The following is a 21,384-nucleotide window of genomic DNA, read 5'->3' on the forward strand; positions in this document are numbered from 1 at the left end:
GAATGAACATTGTATTTCCGTTTTTATTGATAAATGCACATTCAAACATCGGTTCCTTCTGTTTATTTTGAAAACACATATTGTTCTTGATTTTATTTTGAAGGAAACTTTAGTTACATCCGCTTTTGTGTAAGCTTTCTTCTCACTTTACTCAGGCTGGACTGTATATCATTTTATATTCTGTACACAGAACCACACTTGTTTTTGTTTTATTTCTGATTTTGTTCACTTTAGTACATTTTAAGTGTCACTACTACAATCATCCGGAGTCGTATCAACCCTCTCCACTAGAGGGCGCAGTTGCATCATAAATCATCTCATAAGTGAATCCCAAAGTCCTGGTTTGGAGTTTCGAGGCTGTAAACTGTCTCCAGATGCAGATGATTATGAAAAGGTTCATTAGTTGAAGTCGGGAGACATTCACAAAACTGCAGGGGTCGTTAAAGTTGATATCATTTTTGCTGCAGTCAGGAAGAACAGCTGAGAGGCTTCTCACAAAGGCCCTTTACCTTTTAGGTACTTATGGTGCAATTAGATTTAACCTGCAGATTGTTCATTTCATTTGTGACATTTCCTAATGTACCATGGAGCTGGGAACAACATCATATCCATATATGTTATATCCAGCCAGCTTCACCAGGCTTTTTCTCTAATACATGTTCTATACGCCAAAACATATTTACAACTATTCAAACATTTGCTAATAATACAAATGATAGTTAATTTACTTTTAAATTGTTCTAACATTACACTTTTGTATTTATTCTCTGTAGTTTATTTCTGTTGTGTGCTGCTTTTAATCTCATACTGTAAAGCACTTTGAACTGCATGAACTATGTACAGGAAGTGCTATACAAACAAAGTTATTATTAGCATAATACATGTAAACATAATCTCCAGACAACACGTACGCAACTATTCTCAAAGGCCCCAAACACTCCTTATTACAGTTATTATTCATAATTGTTTACGCCTTTAATAGCGAATTGTTTAACCTCAGATTGGAAATAATAATGAAATTGGAATGATGACCTGTTGTTCTCCTCAAATCCACAAGAGGGCCCCCTTTTCTAAGAGTTGTTTGAAGCTGCTTGATTCTCACTGGATTGTACTGACGCCCCATTAGTGAAAGAGAAAGAGAAGAGAAATGGCATCGGGTGCAGAAAGACATAACAACGCAATACAGGTTTATTTTGTTTGTGTTTATTTATTTCTAATGTGTTTTATTTTTTGTATCTGTCCACAAAGTCATATTAGTCACTACTATGTTAGATCAGTTTTTCCCTCACTGCAATGGCAGTCAACTACACAAGAGCCCAAACCCAGCGTGGCCCCTCCCCTCGCAGAGATTTGTCTTTTCACAATGAACACCGTCAATAAGATCAGAAGTACAGATACAGTATATGCAGGACCAGTCAAAAGGATATTAGCCACTTAATTATTCTGCTCAAATGATCTGATTCGCGATCAGGAGATAAGGTGCAACTTTCACACGTCAGGGAGCCACATCGTATTCAATTGAAAACAAGTGCAAATGTGAAGGGATAGTTTGTTTCGGAGAGAATTTTGCCTTTTCTTCGTACTAAACTCAAGAGTGCTTTATTATGTTGGTCTAGGAGACATCCAGGGTTAATCCAGCAGTTTTCAGAGGAGCTGCTAAACGTACTTTCAGACTGCTTACGGACACATACAAAGGCGACATTGTGTTTCTTAGTAAATAGGCAAAATAGTCTCTGAAATCAAACTATATCTTCAAGAGTAAAACTTGGCTCGTGCTGCTTTAGTCTTTCAAAAAGCATTTTTTTTTTGTGCAAGAAATTTGGGAATGGAGTTCGAGTCAAAGGCTGTTTACATTCAAACCTCCAGAGAAAAGCGCTACTTGGACAAAAAGGTTTTCTTTTGACGCGGACATTGTCGTCATTAGAGATTGATTGGCAGGCTGTTTTATTCCCATTTGCCGGTGGGAGGAGCGGAAGGGACCACCACTCGGGTTTGTGCTCTCTTTAAAAAAACACAACATCTCTAGTGCTATCTGTACAACATTCAACAACACATTTCTCTTGTTTGTTTTTTTTCTTCGTTTTTTTTTTTTTTTAACCATAATGCCAAAACAATAATAATTATCATTATAAGAAGAGCATTTTTCCATCTCAACGGCATTGAACAAACACCACACAAACGGAAATAAAAATCTAATAAAGGCCTCAATACCAGATAGTACACGTCACCTTCAAGTGGTGCTAGAGATTTAGACAGTTTACGGACAAGAGAGCGACAGGGAGGAAGAGCAAGCACGACAGAAAGGAGGACAGGTTGAAGAAAGAAAGTGAATTATTTCGTTTTTCAAGTTGCTTTAGTGTCACTTTAGGACATGTTTTGGCACCTTTTTAAGAGATTAAATATAATAGACTTGGGCTTTGGTTTACAAAGGGTTAGTATTAAGACCAAAAGTCTAACCCTACATCTACAATTTACTCGTCTAAAGGTTAGGTAGTCTATTATTTTCAAGAGTCTAGCCATGCTAGATTGTAATAAGGCCGAGTGACCTTGTTTAAGGCCGATCGGGCCCGAACAGTAGAGAGACATCATGTATGAAAACAGCCCCCCCCCCCCCCCCCAGGAGAGAGAGGGGCCAAGAGGTACAGACACGAGAAAAAGATTAAGGAGGTGAGCGGATGTGATGAAGAGGAAGAGAAATGAGGGGAGGTGGAAGGACAGAGACGGAGAGGAAGAAAGAGTGTGTAGATATAGGCTAAGTGCTTTTGGTGAGTTTTACAAAATACACCAGGAAGTGCTTGAAACAGAAGGCACGATGGCATTGACAGTAGTTGTTAAGGAGACACCACGAAGGGACTTTCACTACAAAACTCATAAGGTGCTCTAGAAAAGGAACTTAAACACATTGATGCACATTAAGGAGTGGTTGCAACCATAGAAACCCCATCAACAAGTAGTCTACGTGGATAAATAGTAACCAGCGTGAGGGGGTATTACTGAGTCTTTTTTCTTAAATATACCTTCAGAACACAACAACTCACGATAACGGATCGGTTTCCTTAATAGCAGTCGATGGGTTGATGTTCACCCAAACAGTGATGTATTTTGAACGTGAACTTTATTTAACAACCAGTTCAACGGTTGGATATTTAGGACACGGATTGACTGAGCTTGACTAATCGATGGGGTAAATCTATCGAAACCACGGCTTTACACATTGCAAACAACAACAGAAAGTGACAGCTTCCATTGAAAAAACGTTTGGTCTATCGATAAAGTCAAAAATAAAAACAACTACTTTGGGAACTGAAACCTTGCACAGTGCTCTGTATAGACATTCCAACTAGTCTTAGCTCACAAACATTATAATCAATATTACCTATATTGATAACCTTTTTCTGTAAGCATCTCGAAATGAAAATAAACAAAAGTCTGCTTTTTTTCTTGACTTTACAAAAGCTACACATATTCTACTGGGATGTCTATGCATGTGTTAGTGTTTTAATAATTACTCCTACCATTTTCTTTTCTTATAAAAAAGAAGAGAGGGTATCTACTCGTCTAAAAGACACCAAACCCTCAAGAGTACAGTTTGTTTCTCAGATTAAGTCCTGCTTTGCAGGGGTACTGCTGTCTGTCTCGTTCCCTACCTTGTATCTCCTCTCCTATGGAGAAATTGTTTCTTTTTCGACACAGTTGTAAAGTCTCTGTCTCTTTAGGGTGTGTCCGTTGATTGTGTTCGGGGGCTCGGGCGACGTCCCTTCGGCCCTCAAATAGACATCCGCTCTTATTTTTGTTCTTGTCCACGCATCTATGTTGCCTACCGACTGCTGTAAACACTGAATGTTGAACTGTGACCCTTTTTATCGCTCAGTCTATGACCAATGTTTTATTCTATTTTCAAGCTGAGCCACAAACGTCTGTGTCAAGGACATGACGCCGCGATGTAGCATTTCTTTAACAACTGAACTATTCACAACACCCTAGAACCACTTTTAACAAATATACTGTACTTAAATTGTTTTAAACTGTATATTCAGATAAAATGACCTATCAGAGCCTCGATGTGCAGGAATACCAGAGACTCTCAACAACGCACATGAACAGGCACTAACTCATACAAGAAAAAATATTACAAACGTTTCTTTCTGTTTTTCTTTAGGACAATCATATAGAAACACTTTTCAGACAAACGAGGCAGTGATATATAGTTGAGGGAAAGCACGCTGCCTCCAATAGTTAACCTCATGCCTTAAAATAATACCAAATAGCTTAGCTGAGGTTAACAGCTTGAACATTCCTCGACTCAACAACATATTGAGGAGGACCGTTTCAAACTGTTCAGTGGTCAGTCAGGAGAGCAACTCTTCACAGCTGGCGTCAGCACGATCAGTATAGTAGTCTTCGGGTAACAGTCCGTTATTAATGTAAAATAAATGCGTGTGGAATGATGCGCTAAACCTTATGCATGGTTCTTTAACTGATCAAATAGGCGAACATCTGAAAAATCAGCCATCTTGGAGAGAAGTTCGAAGAAAAATGGAAAAAGTGGCCGACAACACCCTGAAAGAGTGCTTCCAAGCTCTTTCGTACGGGAAGTTGGCCACACTGTCAGAAGTGAAGTTGAAGAGTGACGTCGAAGGGAAGATGTGATGTTTCCGTCTGTCCTGTTCGAAACCCCAGGAGAAGCTACCTGCCCTTCGTTCACTCTCCGTAACATGTGGTTGAGAAACATTGAACTCTCCAATTGTGATGGTTTCACCCCGAAGCACTTTAATCTGTTAAGATGCTCTCCTCCTCTCCCACCATGTGGCTGGAGCTGAGCGCTGGGGAAAGAGCGAGGGACATCCTCAGATCCTGGTCCTCCGAATCCTCCGCACTGCTGTTCTCCAAATGATCCTCCAACTCCTCCTCTTCATCATCATCATCATCATCCTCGACCTTACCCTTGAGTGCCAGATCGCGTCTTCCTTTCTTGGATCTTGGGGCCGCATCCGGGTGCTCAAGCGTGCTGTTCGGATGGTCTTTTGTGTTCCCGTTCAAGGCCTTGGTATTCATTGAGGACCATTCCTCCAGGGGGGCCCCGGACTCGGTTGCGTTCCTCCATATTGTCAGAGAGTCCAGATTGGACTGTTCCACCCTGGGCTTGGCGGCCTTTAGGGCTCCGTCGTCATTCAAGATGGTGGTCGGGGCTCGTTTGCGCCTGGACTTACTGGTGTGGTTCACCTGGAGGTGCATGGCCATGAGCTCGGCTGAGGACGTTCGGAAAGGGCAGAACAAACACTGGCTCAGTTTGACCCCGGATGAACTATCTCCTCCATCCACACCAACCCCTCCCTCCCCTACGCTCACGACTCCATCTTCCTCCATGCCTCCGAGGCCCGGTGATGGCCGACGAGACAGATCCAGTGGTTCGAACCCGCCCTCATGAGTTGAAGGCGCAGGCCCTTCCTTGTCATTTGACGGTTGGACCATTCGGCTTGTAGTGAGGGGCTTACGACGGGACACTTTAGGGGCTTTTGGTGGTGGAGACTCCCTGATCCAGCCTCCTTCCATTCCACCTTGGTAAAGAGCTCCCATCACCCCAGAAAGATACCGGTACTGTGTCTCCAAGTCGACATCCCTCAGAGCCGCCAAGGCCTTCCTGTGGTCGTGCTGGTCTGGAAGCCCCAGGAGCCAGGACTGCTGGCTGGGCGTTGGGGAGGCGTTGTCGGTCGGACCCCGGTTAACGGGACCGTGGTTGAGGTGGGATCGGCGCTGCTTGGGCTGCCCTGAGGACCCAGAGGTCAGACTGTTGAGAGTGGAGGCGAGGCCACTGGAGGAGGAGTTGGAGGAGGAGTTGGAGGAGGCCGACAGGGCGTTGCGTTGCTCCCTGTGGTGCCGCTGGAGGTGGTACTTCAAGGAGCCCGACTGGGTACCCGCGTAGTCACAGTGGGGACATTTGTAGGGTCTCTCACCTGAAGAGAAGAAGATGGACAATACAAGATTCGGGAAATGGTATTGGATTTTCACACACACTTAGTATCAAATCTAGGTGACCCTTAACTTGATAATGTTTCGGCTCGATAACGACAAATAAGTAATAAGTAAAAAAAAAAAAAAAGTAAAAAAAAAGTAATAAATAAAAAATAAGTGTTTTTGAAAATATTACAATTTAAAACACGAGCAGTAACTCACACAATAACTGGCATGGTTCTTTAAACAGTGGTGAACAGGAGATGCAGTGACACATTTGAAAGGGAGATGGCAGTATTTCATCACTGATTACAAATGGCATGGCTGGGAGAGATAAAGAGGAGGGGGCATCATGCTGGAGGCTAATCGACAGCAGGAAACGTAAATTATCTCATTCCCAAGAAAAAAAACAAAGGCCTTTTGATGAATGCAGATGTGCATGCACAAATATGAAATGTCTGATTTTGTCGATAAAAAAAGAAATGGGAGAAGAATCTCGAGGGGCAATAATCTCAAGAGGACGGTAATATCAAGAGTATTATTATAATTTGATGCGTTCACTTAAACGACTGACCACGTGGTAACCACTCGATGGCACGAGAAGCAATAGTGCAGGAGAAAAGGAGCTGTATGCTATCATGAATAATACATCTGTGATCTGACATGTCAGCGATAGACGATTATTCATAATGACAGTACTAAATAGATTTGACTGAATGCTTTTTGGGCGCCGTCTTCGCTGGAAAGACTTGGACGTGCTCCAGTTGCTGGAGATGGGTGGCTTGTCAGAAAATAGAAGAGGGGTCTTTATTTTGATCAAATACATCACGCGAGGAACGCACATAATAGAAAATGGCAATGACTGATGCTGATAAAGTCTTATGAATATGGATCATTAATTAAGAGTGTGCGTGAGTGCTGTGAGAGTTCCCAATGTTCTTAATGTCCTACTCACTTATCACCAGAAATGTATTATTTATTATTTAGTATTGAAAAGGCCTTTTGGTGTCTGTTGGATTGCCTGTGCGTCCGTCCTACTGTCAGAATATCTTTTTAATAATTTGAAGTAAATTAAAGAACTACAGATTGACTTGCTTCCAAAAATGCGAAAATACGTATTTAACGTAAAAATACAAAAAGGTTTTGCCAAGCCAAAAGAAGGTTGCACAACTTACTTGAGACTACTCTTCCTTTCTCTGTGGTGCTGTGATTTCTATTTTACTGAGATTTAACCAAATCTAATCCCTGGAGTGGCTCGACTTTTCCTCAAAAACGACTATCGATATACTCTTGACTCTCGAGCAAGGCAGTTAACCAGGAGTTGCTCCATTGGGGGCTGCTCGGTCGCCTGCAGTAGAGCGCTATCATTAGCACTGGCCAGCTCTCTGGGGTGAACGCGTTTTAAAAAAGAAAAAAGGTGGAGCTGCTAAACTGAAACCTTTCCAGGGATTGTTCTAAAGGTTAAAATAAATAGATGTGGTTTGTTAAACTCACAGCAGTTTCTCACCTGTGTGAACTCTCAGGTGCACTTTGAGATGGTGTGAAGAGCGGAAGGCTTTACCACAGTAGGGGCAGTCTTTTATCCCTCTACCACGCACTCGCTCCCTGCTGGGAACTGACGGTATGGAGGAGACTGCTGTCATGCCATTTTCTCCTGTAAGTTGAGAAAAATGTAAAGATAACAGCTGTTGGGAAGGGCCTCTATGAGAGCTTCTATTTACAGTATAGAAATAATACACTTCTGTGATAATAACACCATCGTTCTGCAAACAGTATCTTGTTTTTATTTATGTGTTGCCAGTTCTGCACAAGCTACCTCTCTTAATATCTGTACAGCTTTTCACTTTTCATAACAATACTGCACATATTTAATTTGATTATTTTACGTTGTTTTTTGGTATATCTATATTTATCTTGACGTATAATAGTTTAAAAAAAAAAAAAAAAAAAAGTTTTTATTTTCGGGTGTTTTTTGTTGGATATTATATTTTTAAGAGTGTTTCCGTATGCACTATATACATGCATGTGAGAAGCAAACAAACACAACCCAGAAGTACAGAAAGGCGCGTGTGATTGTACCTTTGAAGGTTGAGATGACGGAGTGAAACCCCGTTGCTGCTTCTGCTTGCGATCCACCACTGTGCAGTTTTGATTCCTGTCTCCCTCCTCCAGTTTGTTGGGATCCACCACCGTGTAGCTGGGACTCCTGTCTCATTTCGCTGCCGCCTCCTCCTCTTCCAAGCCCCGCTCCTCTACGACTACTGTTCCCCTCCTCTTCGCCGCCGCCTCCTCCTTTCAGGGGCCTCTGGGTGTGAACGCGAGCATGAACCACCACCTGCTGCAGGCTGCGGAAGAGCTTTCCACAGTCTGGGCATTCCCATGGCCCTCCTGCTCCGCCAGACTCTTCTCTTGGCTCCAGGCCTCCAAGGTATGCCCTGACTTGGTCGGCTTCAGTGATCACGGAGCCGCGACCCTGGCCTCGTTGCTGCTGGCCTCGCTGCTGGGGCCTCTGCTGCTGCTGCTGCTGCTGTTGCTGCTGCTGCTGCTGCTGCTGCTGCTGTTGCTGCTGCTGTTGTTGCTGCTGTTGCTGCTGCTGCTGCTGCTGCTGCTGAGCGACTGCCAGGCTGCGAGCCACCAGCTGCCACCAAGTTGCCTGGTCCCCTCCTTCTGAAATGGATGCGGTAATTTCACCTGTGCCCCCTCCTCTAGTTGACCCTCCTCCTCTTCCTTGGTCCCCCACTCCTGAGCCACCGATGCCGCCGCCGCCACCACCGTTTCCCATCTCTGCCACCTGAGCCACTGCTTGAAGTCTCTCCATGCAGCTGGCCCCACTGCCATCGTTAGGCAATCCAAGGTAGCCCAGGATGGCTGACTTGCTCGAGCCCATCCCCATTCTGCCTCCGGTTTCTCTTCCTTGTCCACCTCTACCTCCTCTCTGCTGGGCCAGAAGAAGGCTTGAATAGAGGGCGTTGAGGGATTGGTTACTAACAGAGCCTTTGGCTTGCTGCTCGGCGACCCCAGCTCCCCCGAGGGTTCCTAGCCCGGCTTTCAGCCCAAGCTTGTTGAGATGTACTTTCATGTGGTTTTTGAGAAACCAAGGTTCTTTGAAGCCGCGGCCACATACCTGGCACTTATGGTCCAAGGAGTCCTTGTGCTTTCGCATGTGTCCCTTCAGGAACCAAGACTGGGTAAACCGCTGCCCGCAAACCTCACAGCGAAACGCCGGCAGTGTGGGGGATGCAGCCGCTGTAGCTGCCGCTGTAGCTGCCGCTGTAGCTGCCGCTGTAACTACCACTGTCACCGGCTGGGTACTCGGGGCTGGGGCTGGGGTATGGGTGGGCGTGGGCACGGGAGTATCAGGGGTGGCAATGACCGGCCTGGAATTAAAAGACAGTGGCAGAGCAGGTACCTCGGGGGAAGGGTGGCACTCCTGCAAGTGAAATGCCAGGCTCTCTTCTTGACTGGCAGAGAAAGGACAAAGAGTGCATTTATACGGGTTGTGGAGAATGCGGACGTGGCGCGCCAACTCTGAAGCTGTGCGGAATTTCCCTTTGCAGGCATGGCAGCGAAACGCCGGCGCCGTAGGATTAGACACTCCTTCCCCGATGGTAGAAGAATAGGGAGGGGTCACAGACACAGGGTCCTCTGTGAGTGGAGGGGTCAACGGTGTGCTGTCATCCAGTAGGAAGTGTGGGTTCTGTAGGTTGTCATCTAGACCTTTGACGTCACCATCAACATCCTCGTCTTCAGTGAGATGTCGCATGAGCGTCCCTGGCAGTGTACGCTGGTTAGGCTGACTCCGGTGATTCTTCATTAAGTCTTTGTGGTTCTGTTGGATCTTTAGGTGCTGCTTCAGGGGGGCTGAAGGGACTCCGGTCTTGTACAGAGCTGTGGCTCGGCGGTCTCTGTCCAGGCTGTGAGCTCGAGCATGAAGAGACAAAATGCTTTGGAATCTGAACCTCTTTCCACACACATGACAGGGAAACCTGAGCGCAGGCCCCGGCGAAGCCCCTCCCACTCCAGGTATCGCCTTGGTGACGGTATCTTTCTGGAACAGCTGGAGGTCTAGCTCGTCGTTGCAGTGTCCACTCTGCCCAGACGATAGGGCCAGCTCCAGGGCTCCGAACCCGAGGAGTGGCGCTAAAAGTGTGTCCGGCGGAGAGGAGTCCAGAGTCGGGCTGCAACCAGCTTCCTGTCCCCTTCCTCCTGGGAACAGAGCCACTGGGGACGGAGGAACTCCATCCTGCCCTTCCTCGTCGTCGTCGTCTTCTTCATCGACATCGTGGTGGTGGTTGTTGTTGGTGTCCTCGAGGAGGGGAAAGGGAGAGAGGGGGAAATACGGCGTGCTGTCTGGGCTCTGCGGGGAGAGTTCAGGGCTGTGAATGGGCAGCACGAGGGGGCTGTCAGGTAGCGAGAGCTGGGTGTGAGGAAAAGGCGCCTGGGGGCTGTGGTCGAGGGATGGCAACGTTGGAGGAGACTGGGGCTGCTCACATGAAAGAGACAACACACACTCGGGCGGGGAATCCATCCTCTATCAGTACAAAACACAGAGAGAAGGAGAGAGGCAGATAGTGAGTGGAACTGATGACTTAAGAGGCGTAACAACTTAAGAAACCTGGAGGAAAAGGTTCAATTTGCATGTTGTGCATAATTATCTTTAGCTGTAACATTGACCTTGACCAGGACTGGAAAACTGCCACAAAGTAGACATATTAAAATGCTAATCGTTTGCATAACAGGTTCTCTTGTCTGCAGGCGTGTAGGTAATATTACCAGAAGTGTGTGAGATGTTATGCCATTCTTTAGGGTCTAAGCTGAAGGGGGACGCACCTCTGGGGCAGCCTCTTCCTTTAATATTCTGGGGACAAAAAGCAAGCAAAAAAATAAATGAAGACGTCAGGAGGATAAGTTAGTTATTTGCAATCAAAAGTCTAACTTAATAATATATTTTAATAATAATAATAATATATTTAATTTATATAGAGCTTCTCATCTGCCAAGACAAATCTCGAAGTGCTTCACAACAAGGGATACTGATACGCTTTGAGATAATAAAAGACAAATAATTGTAATAATAATAAGAAATAAAAAAATAAAATATAAAATAGAGTACAAAAATAAAAGTCGGAGATAGCGATAAAAATGGCAGTACTCCAGGTGTACCGTGAAACTTGAAATTAAATAGCTTCAAACACATTACCGAAGCCATTATCTAACTAAAGACTGGATTGGACTGAGTTAATAATATCAGGGTCAATGCAGCTGCAAATCTGATATGATGAGCGTTGGACTGCAGGTAGCAGCTTCGTCCAACGGGATGAATGCGAGTCTCTGAATGTATCCATCATGAATGGAGAGCAGGTAATCAGAAGCACCCACGACGGCGGGGTCTTCCATACGTTTTAATGCATGCTAAGTACAAAGCAAATCTGTCTTTGATCTCCACGTGCTCCCGAGTCTGCGTAGGTGTACGCATGCCTGTGTAACAGGTGTGCACCTGTTCTGCCTGCTGCATGGGTCGACGATGCACGGGCGGCATACTGTTCGCACATATGGGATGATTAGTCGGAGTGTGAATGTGCATCGGCGTGTATCTGTGTGTGTGTGAGCTTAGGAGTTAAGGGCACCACCAGCGCAGGACATGGACTGTCCCAAACAGGATGGGCGCGCGATGTTTTGACTTCCCCACACACCCTTCCTGTGCACTCCAACAGTAGCAGCTGGTTGCTCAAATCACGACTGTCCACACACCATCAGGCACGACAATATTGTTAAATGTACGGCCTGTGTGTGGCGCCCGGACGCTGCTTCGTCATGCTTTCTTCTTTGAGCAATGTACACATGCGAGCGTATTCTGCTGTTGTGTTGCCGGCACTGCAGCCGTCACCCCACATTACAGAGTCAGCCGAATGTAAAGTGTGATATACAGCATATTGAACACACAAGCATTCTGGCACGCAGGCTCGTACACGCCCCACACATTTCCAGCGCACAGCAGTTTGCATCAGTTGGACTGGATTTATGCACGTCGGCTGTTTCGGTCCATCATTCGGTGGTTCGCGGAGGAGCGGCAGAGGCTCCCACACCAACACAAAAGGTCATCAATCATTGCTGAAGAGGCGATGGAACATCTGCGCACGCAGGTGTGTCGCCCGTATATATGCAGCGGTTTGGCCACATGTGTGTTTATCTGATCAGTTGGATCTGTGTGTGTGTGTGTGTGTGTGTGTGTGTGTGTGTTGGTCTGAGCCTGGATGACAAAGAGATTTCTCATGTAGCCAGTTGACATTTTAGCTCAGCTATGACTCACAGGGATATCACACCGTATCAATCACACACACACACACACACACACACACACACACACACACACACACACACACACACACACACACACACACACACACACACACACACACACAAACAGTCCTTTTCTTAATCCACCATTATTGTTCTTTCTGTCCCTGTCTTCCTTTCCCCTCTGCCTTTCTTTACCCCGATTTACACTCCTCCCATCCCCCTCTCATTCTCTCCCTCCCTCCCTCCCTCCCTCGCTCCGTCTATTATTCACTAATTTTCTTTCATTCTCTCCCTCTCTCTTTCTTTCTCTCCTGCAGTGTTGCCAGTTGGCGGAGTGCCAGGGAATGCTGATATCAGCTGGTAGATTGGGCCCTGCCAACATGGCGAAGAGCAAAAATGAGAAAGGAGGCAGACAGAGAGAAAGAAAGAAAGAAAGGGAGAGACGGAGAGAAACGCTCAGTGCAGTTGAAAACTGGGCAGCGTTAAAAAAAAACATTGTAAGAAGCCATGTGAATGAACATGATTTAATGCGATTGCCAGCGGGGTGTTGAGGGGAAAGGGGGAAGAAAGAAAGGGCAAAGAGACAGAGAATGGGAGACACATTAGAGTGGTGGAGTGGCAGCAACATGAGAGAACAACAGATTTGAAAAGCAACACATTCATGTCCGTGCATCGTTCAGACAGGATGAGATACAGAAGGGGGACAGAGGGAGAAAAGGGGGAGTCTCTAAGTGTATCTGCGGCAGTGTTAAGTCTGATGGCATTATCATATGAATATCAGCATCACAATGCATTGTTCCACCGTGACGGAGGCTGCCGCCCGTCAGCCACCGGCCCGGCCACGCCAATAAGGAACATGAGGATAGATGGAGAGAGGGAGATACGGTGCAGCGATGGGAGAAGGGGTCGGGGCGGCTGAGGGACAGAAGTCAGATCGGAATCAGGCGGAGCAGACGCACGTGAAGCCCAGGTGCTAACGAACCGCAGTGAGGAACGCTGCGAGACACAACCGTCGGCATCACAAACAAACGCATTCCACGTCTGCCATTTTTACATACTTGAATATGCACAGACATGGTTTGTGCAAGAGCTCCACAAGGTCTCATCTTTAAAGGATGTCAGAGGTGATGCGAAAGGATCAGATTTCTTTTAAAGATGTTCATCGAATTAAATTTGGGTCATTATTTTCCGTTTTGATGTGAGCTGAAATGTCAGAAATAGTGACACGTGTCCGTCACAGTTTCTCCACATCCATGTTTGGTTATTTGTTGCATCAGTTAAGAATGTTCAGACTCCTAAAAGCTCCTTTCCACCATGTGCTCAATGTAGCGGCTGCTTTTTCCTCTTTTGTTTTCTTAGTTCTGTTCTCTGTATTTTACACGTTGTGTTATGTGTGACGCTGCTGCCTTCTTGGCCCGGTCAGCATTGCAATTAGATTCTGATATCTGGTTAAATAAAGGTTAGATCAAATACAAATATGCAAGAGGCTCAAAACGGTATTATTCCTTCGCATGTCTGCACAAAAAGCGGACTTGAACGATGGATGTATTTCTCTTGCTTTCTTCCTCTTCTTCTCCTTTGACCCTGCCATGTGCGGCGTCGGTGCAGCAGCGTAGCAGCGCTGCCATTCACACGGTAATAACAGCTTAAAAGCACATCCTCGTTGCGTTGAGCGTTGCCGTGATGTTGTCATTACGGTAATTGCGGTGTATCTCTGTGGGCTCGAAGATAACTGATGTTAAAGAGCCGAATTAACTTGACTGCAAATTGGTTTTTATAACGGGGGTCAACATGCCAACTTTCTCTTTCTCCGCCCGCCCAACATCACATTAGAAAGGCTGATGACTACTCCTATGTCAAAAGGTGTGTGTGTGCGTGCGTGCGTGTGTGTGTGTGTGTGTGTGTGTGTGTGTGTGTGTGTGTGTGTGTGTGTGTGTGTGTGTGTGTGTGTGTGTGTGTGTGTGTGTGTGTGTGTGTGTGTGTGTGTGAGTACATCTGCTCGGCTTTACATGAATGAGTGTTTCGGAGTGTGTCTGTTGCCCGTACATTTCTTTTGGCTTGTTGCGTGTGTGTGCGTGTGTGTGTGTGTGTGTGTGTGTGTATGTGTGTGTGTGTGTGTGTGTGTGTGTGTGTGTGTGTGTGTGTGTGTGTGTGTGTGTGTGTGTGTGTGTGTGTGTGTGTGTGTGTGTGTGTGTGTGTGTGTGTGTGTGTGAGAGAAGGGACAGCAAGGGGGGAGTTTGCTGAGTCATAGTGTACATCACATCCTCGATAAATAGTTGCAGAGGGAGTACGAGCACAATATGTTCAGACAAGTTTATTTTTGGGGGGTTTCGATGTCATTGTGTAAATATCCACCGAGCGGAATGGTTTTATTGTGAAGGTGCTGCATGTCTGTACACGCCGGAACGCTACACTTCATAATTGTAATGTTAGGGTGTGATTGCCTTTCACTTAGTGTTTTTAACCATGTGTGTGTGTGTGTGTGTGTGTGGCCTAGTATTACTATACTTGTGGGGACCTAAATCTGTTTACACAGTCACGTTGTGGGGACTCGCCTCCCTTATGGGGACACATTGGAGGTCCCCATGAGGGGGGTCATTAATTTTAGGGTGAAGACTTGGTTAGGGTTAGGGTAAGGGTTAGGGTAAGGTTAAGGGTAATGTGTTGGTTATGGTTAAGGTTAGGATAAGTCTTCAGGAAATGCATGTAAGTCAATGTAATGTCCCCTGAAGTGATGTATACATGGTGTGTGTGTGTGTGTGTGTGTGTGTGTGTGTGTGTGTGTGTGTGTGTGTGTGTGTGTGTGTGTGTGTGTGTGTGTGTGTGTGTGTGTGTGTGTGTGTGTGTGTGTGTGTGTGTGTGTGTGTGTGTGTGTGTGTGTGTGTGTGTGTGTGTGTGTGTGTACATCTGCTCATCTTTACATGAATGAGTGTTTCGGAGTGTGTCTGTTGCCCGTACATTTCTTTTGGCTTGTTAGCTTTTATAGCCGAGCAATACCTACTCGCAACAACTTGTCACAGTTTGCATAATTAAGTCTGCGGGCTCTTCGAAGTGTGATTTGCCTTTCTTTGTTTTTCCATTGTAATAGTTATTACCTCTGCCTGGGAGGTTTGTGTTCAGCTCGGTGTCGATGTCTGCGAGTCAGCGGGGTTACAGAGAAACAACTGGTCTGATTTGTATTAAACTCGTGGAAGGGTACAGCACGTCTGAAGCACGAGGCTGACACACATAGCAGGTTCAACTTTAATTAACATTGCAAGATGGTGCATCGTCGCTGCCTTCATTGGCTGCTTGAATAATCAGAAGAGTGACTTCCCGATTGGGAGAGTTCACCCCTTAGTTTGGGGAAAACGACCAGTAATCAATAAGCTACATCTTCAGAGCGTCCATTTTTAATCCTCATCCCGACTTGAAGCTCATGAAAGGCAGACCGACTAATGGCGTTCCACCTTGATGAACCATACGAGGGGCCTTTGAATGCACCGGTGGCCTTCGTGGAGGTATGCGCTCGGCGAGGGCTGTTCTAGTTTTAATAGTGTTTATAGTTTCAGAAGGACTGCAGTATTTCACAAGCAAAGCAAAGATTTGAGAAGAAGCAGACAGACTTCTGTGGCATAAATGCGTTTCCTTCTTTCAGACCTTGTTAATCACCCGGTTATTTATGTTGTGGTCCCTTTGGCGGCCTGAAGAACAGGCGAGGGGCTCATAACAGATACACAGGGTATACACCGACTACCTTTACGTTCTTATCTGTGTGTGTTGGACATCTACTCATCTAACAATAGGCATCCCAGGTCTCGGGCCTCCGCCGCAGGGCATACAGTAAACCGTCTATCAGGTGCATGTGTTTCCGCGCGGACTTCAGTCCATAAAGTGTACCTTTCCTCCAGCTGTACTTGATCTCCCAAGTGAGGAAGCGTGTGCGAGGTTAGGTGTCCTTCGGGGATAAGCGGGAGTATGAGAGACTGACCACAAATAAAATATATGAAAGAGAGGGTGAGCGACGGAGGGAGGACGAGAGGGGGAAGTCGGCTCGCTGTGTGGCACAGTATAATTTGGTGCTGTGGTTTTTATCGCGTGGTCACGGGGCGAACTTCCCCCGCAGACGGTATTCATTTCCTTAACTTCACCTTTCCCTGAACCCCCTGCTTCACTCCCGGCTTCGCTCAAACTTTGTGTGGCTCGCGCTCTCCCCCTCGCTCGCCTTCAGCAGTGATAAGGGGGGAAGTCTCCCACCGTGCCTCCACCACTTACTGTACAGATATGAGTGGAGTGCAGCAACGTCTGTGTGTCTTTGGGTCTGAAAGTGAAAGTGAAATTGCCATCAGAGCTCAGTCCTGCCCTTAAAATGTAACTATGATTGGTGCTTGAGGGTACAAGTGTCCTTAAAAGGCCGATGTATTGACAATCTTTGGGTATTTTATGAAGGGAAAGTTGTGGAAATGATAAATTACCCTCTCAATATTCACATGTTGCCAGATTGAGGAATCCAGTAGCGACACTACAGGAAAAGGTGGATGGGAACACTTTTATTTGCCACTTCCTTCTGTTTATTTGCCACTATCCGACTGCTCATTCCTCCCTATCCTTACCCTCGACGCTTCTATCTCCTCTCAAGCTGTTGCTCTTTCTGAATGAAGTCCTCCCGCAGCGGAGAACACGAGCCGATCGCTTTCCCCGCAGTCGCTAAAGCACCGTAGTGAGAGCGACTCCACGGTCGCCAGATCTGAGAAGGTGAACGGAGGAAACATCACAGCGCCTCTGCAGAGAAACGAAGGCTGTCGCTCCGAGTCACGCAGACTGACTCTGGGTTACAGGACGCAGGACTTAAGACAGAAGTAATCGGTTCGGAGCATGCACATGTCATAACCAAACGAGCGGATGTTTTCTTTTAAAAAGGCACACTTAATGCACCTGCAGGGGCTGAGAGGAAGTAGTGCCAATCGTGCGGGCGAAACAAAAGCCTTCCTTTTATGTCCAATCAAAAATCCAAATATGTCCTTAAAACTGTCAAATCGTCTATATGTGATACAACCCTTGTCCTTGAGCACGATGCAGACTACCCATAATCCCCTGGGAAGCTGACCCTACACCGTGACCTCCTTGTGGAATAAGTGTATCCCCTATATCCGACACGTGTTCACCTATTGAGCAAAATAGAAACGGTTAATGCAGGTTGATTCCTTGCTCACCCAGGGGAAATATGCAGAGCATGTGTTCTCTTTCTTCGTAACACCTCCCTACATGTACATGCAATTACACTTTTATTTATTTATATACACACAGTATACGCGGGTGTCAATCAAAAGGGATTAATCGATGACGGTAGACGTTGGGGATTACTTTTCTGTCCACCAGCAGCTCTGGGTTTTCTCTGTCAGGGGGATTGAAGGTGTGGTTATACTTAAAAAATAACTACTTTGGGATGTCTGGGGACGTTGGAAAGTGTTCAAAAAGCGTTCACATGCCAGGGGGGCAATAATCGTACGGGGGAAATGACGCGGACTTTTGGAGGAACTTTAGTCGTGTTGCTTTCGGTGAAAAGTGCCCAAAAAAGTCTAAATGAAAGAAAGGTAGCTTTTAAAGCACTTTACTTCCCAGTTTCTCGGACTTGGCCACTTGGTTTTTGTCAGATCGTTGTTTTCAGGAAGTTACACGGCTTGTCCGCATGTAGAGGTAGAAAGCAGGTTTGACACGGGACGCCTTATTACGCTTCTCTACTAACCTCTCCTTCCGCTCTCGTCAAATCACACCACCGCGGCTCTATTTCTTCCGTCCACCTGCTGTTTCAAACCACAACGGGCTCCTTTGCCGCCGCTGTGACCCGCTTAGCTCGCCCTGCTCCCCTTTAATTCCAGCCAGTGGAGCTGAGAGATCTACCTGTTCATTGTACCAATCAGGTTGGTCTTCAAACTCGATACAAGTGGCACAAGTGGCGGACTATTTAAGTAAGGCCCTAATGCTCTAAATACACTCTAATCCCGAGCAGGCAGCAGAACTCTCAGCCGTCTCAAAATGTCACAATGCTGTAGCTTCTCCCTAACTGAGGGCAAGCAGGTGCCTCTCCCGCAGCGCACTAATGACCCAATTATATCAATCAGAAGCCTTGATTGGTGCTCCACTCCTCTCCCTTTTACTCTCTCTGTGTCTTTCTCCCCTCGCACACAATCTCGTCCCCCAAGAGCCACCTGGATGGGGTGTATGTGCGCCCTCAAGTACAGTACAGTATGTACAAAGATGGGGAGGAGGGTGGCGTTGATGGTGGCAAAAGCGGAGGAGGTGGAGGAGGAGGAGGAGGCGGAGGAGGAGGAGGCGGCGGAGGAGGAGGAGGAGGATACTACTTGAGCAGAGAGAGGGTCTGAATGAGGGGAAACCATTAGAGTCTTTATAACATGGGGCCATGTTTCAGGGTGGAGAGCACAGTGAGTTCCAGGGGAGGCTTTGTAAAAGCATCTCTGGGAAAGCAGATGGATTCTTCTCTAACTTATTCTCTACAGGTTTAGACATGGATTAGATTTTAGGAAAACTACAAAAAGTCACTCGAATGGGCGAAAGTCACTTATTTAAAAAAGTATATACGTGGCATTTTCTCTATTTGTGTCATCGATGATATCTGGTTTCAAATCCCAGGAGATTTGCATAGTTCTTAATATTAAGGGGATTCATATCTGATTGTGGGTAAGACTGGACATGGATTCGATTTTAGAAAAACTACAAAAAGTCCCTCTAATGGGACAAAATCACGTATTTAAAGGATATATTTATCTATTTGTCCTATATATTATATCCACTTTGATATCCCAGGAGATTTGTAAAGATGTCATATAGGTTTATTTGATTTAGAGTGTGTTAAAAAAAAAAGCTCCTTCTCCACTAAATCCCTGTTTATAGGACAAGCCAGCAATGTCAACCTACTTCCACTATGCACACGCTCTCACAAAGTGTGACATTTAGGGGTGGATTTAAAAATAGGGCATCTCAGGATCCCTAAACATATTCTATTGGACGTGGAAAAGGCGACAGGAGTGTCTTTGGTCAACCCAGATGACACGTCTGCGCCTTATCTCATGAGGAATTTCCTCCTCGCCCCTATGATGTGCGTCAATAACGTGCAACCATTTTCAGTCGCTCTTTCCCCTCTTCTCTCTCGCGGCCATCTCAATTAGGAGGCACATTAATGAAATAAATAATCATCAACAAACAATGCACTAATAAACACCCTCCGCGAACATGAGATTACCGCTGTCCGCAGATGGCACAAAACCGCGTCCAAAAAACGCGATTAAAGATCACAAACAATGAGATGTAGTTTGGAGAAGTCGTGTGTGTCATGTCAGCCTATCTATCGTTCTCTACCCTGCTCCATTTTGTTCTTAAATTTTCTATACAAAAGATTAAGGGAGGGGAAAAGACGAGTGTGCGAGCAGGGAGGAAGAAAGTGCCATCATGGATTTCATCTCGAGTCCCTCTGCCAATCTCCCAAACCGACACCAGTCCCCAAAAAGCGACCAAAAAACCCCTCGTTTTTTTAAAACCGGTAACTTCTCTTTCCAGAATGCATTTTGGCAACATTTTGCACACACACAGCAGCAGCGTTGCGTGCCACACTTGCTACTTTCTGAGCTTGTAGACACAGGAGGTGATGTTAGGGCAACTAAACGGGTAGTAGTAAACATTGTAGTAAAAGGTGGGCAAACGTATACGGTGAAATAAAACACTATTATAGCTCGCGGGTGCGTTTTTGCGCACATCCCAAATGAAAGTGGCGGTGCTTATCTGGAAAACAATGCGCTACACAATGCCTAATGTGCGTCCAACAAAAGAATTAGTCAGGCTAATCGCATCTACCCACAAATTACGCTTTGTGATTCAACTTGCGAACACGCAAAAATCCACTTTTACGCCTGGACAACATGTCTGCGGCTTATCGAAGAATCCCTCCCGTTACGCACCGAGAAAGTAAAAGCTACTTTTTTGGGGGGAGAGGTTAAAACGGGATATAGAAGAAGAGGTCATAAAACTGCCGAATTTCTCAACTGGTTTCCCTCACGCTGCATAGAAATACACGAACACAACTTGGTTTAAAAGTTACGCGAATTAGAAAGAAATACATTTTAACCACTCCGAGTGACTTTCCTGCTCTCGCGACCATTTTCATTTCGACTTGACACCCCGAATGGACTTATCCCAAATGTTACACCGAGTGTTTTCTGAATTATATGAGGAAACGGTGCATTTTTCCCGGATCTTTTTTTGTCATGTCACGGGCTATAGTAGGCTACATGCATGTCGGCCACGCGCGCCGGTTAACATACATGACACACACGTAAAGTGGTCCGGAGCGCGCGGTTACATACATTACATAGTCTACAACATACAGACATGCCAATCACTCACACACACGTAGCATACACACGCTACAAGCACAGCAACAACTATATTGGCCATTATCCCGTATATGTGTGTGTGGGAAAGAAAGAAAAAAGAGTCGCGATAAATAAATTCAACAATTTAGGAAATGTTTCATCCCCTTGGTTTCACGCCACCATGCATAAAAGTGTCCATGTAAACAGAGAGGTGGATTAAATGTAAGTAGATATAGGATATACATTGAAAGTAAAGACTCAGTGTACTTACGGGAGAGGCGGCGAGGAGATTAATGACACGACACGTCATGATTACGTTTCACTTGAATTAAATACATTACGAGTTGGGAAAAAAATGGAAATCAGGGTTGTATACAAGCATACGCCGTTTCCCCCCTCCCTCCTCCCTCCGTTTGGTCACCCTCTTCTCTCCCTCTCTCTCTCACTCTCCTCCTCCATCTCCCTTTCTTTTCCTTCTCCCTTTCTCTCCTTTCTTCTTGCATTTTTCCCATTTATTGTACAGGACTGGGTGAATAGGGGAGAGAAGTGGGAGGGAGAGTGATGTAGGTTGGAAATGTTAATTATAATCTCGGCACAGGCACCATTTTACAACGCTGTCATCTCCTTCACATTTGTATCCTAAATATGGCATCTGGGGTGACACTTTGGAGAGACTTTCTATTTTCTCCCAAGAAGAAGAAGAAGAAGAGGAAAAGTTTCACACCAACTGAAGTGTGTTGAAAGTGATGACAAGAGGCAGCTTTAA

At 45.8% G+C, this 21,384-nt stretch overlaps 1 protein-coding gene across 2 annotated transcripts; it reads right to left on the reverse strand.

Moving 5' to 3' along the window:
* Nucleotides 1-4,676: 4,676 nt before the first annotated feature.
* On the reverse strand, nt 4,677-21,023 carry znf219 (zinc finger protein 219). 2 transcript variants are annotated; one of them, XM_034105816.2, is made up of 4 exons: nt 20,890-21,023; nt 8,032-10,483; nt 7,460-7,606; nt 4,677-5,954 (listed from the first exon to the last, which is right to left on the reverse strand). In XM_034105816.2, the coding sequence occupies exons 1-4, from the start codon at nt 20,926-20,928 to the stop codon at nt 4,771-4,773; spliced, it is 3,822 nt and encodes a 1,273-aa protein (XP_033961707.1). In that variant the 5' UTR covers nt 20,929-21,023; the 3' UTR covers nt 4,677-4,770. The 2 variants fall into 2 exon arrangements, with proteins under 2 accessions (XP_033961707.1, XP_033961708.1); XM_034105817.2 differs by lacking the exon at nt 7,460-7,606.
* Between the last annotated feature and the right edge of the window lie 361 nt (nt 21,024-21,384).

Source organism: Pseudochaenichthys georgianus, chromosome 18, assembly GCF_902827115.2.
Source record: "Pseudochaenichthys georgianus chromosome 18, fPseGeo1.2, whole genome shotgun sequence".
NCBI classification, from domain to species: Eukaryota; Metazoa; Chordata; class Actinopteri; order Perciformes; family Channichthyidae; genus Pseudochaenichthys; species Pseudochaenichthys georgianus.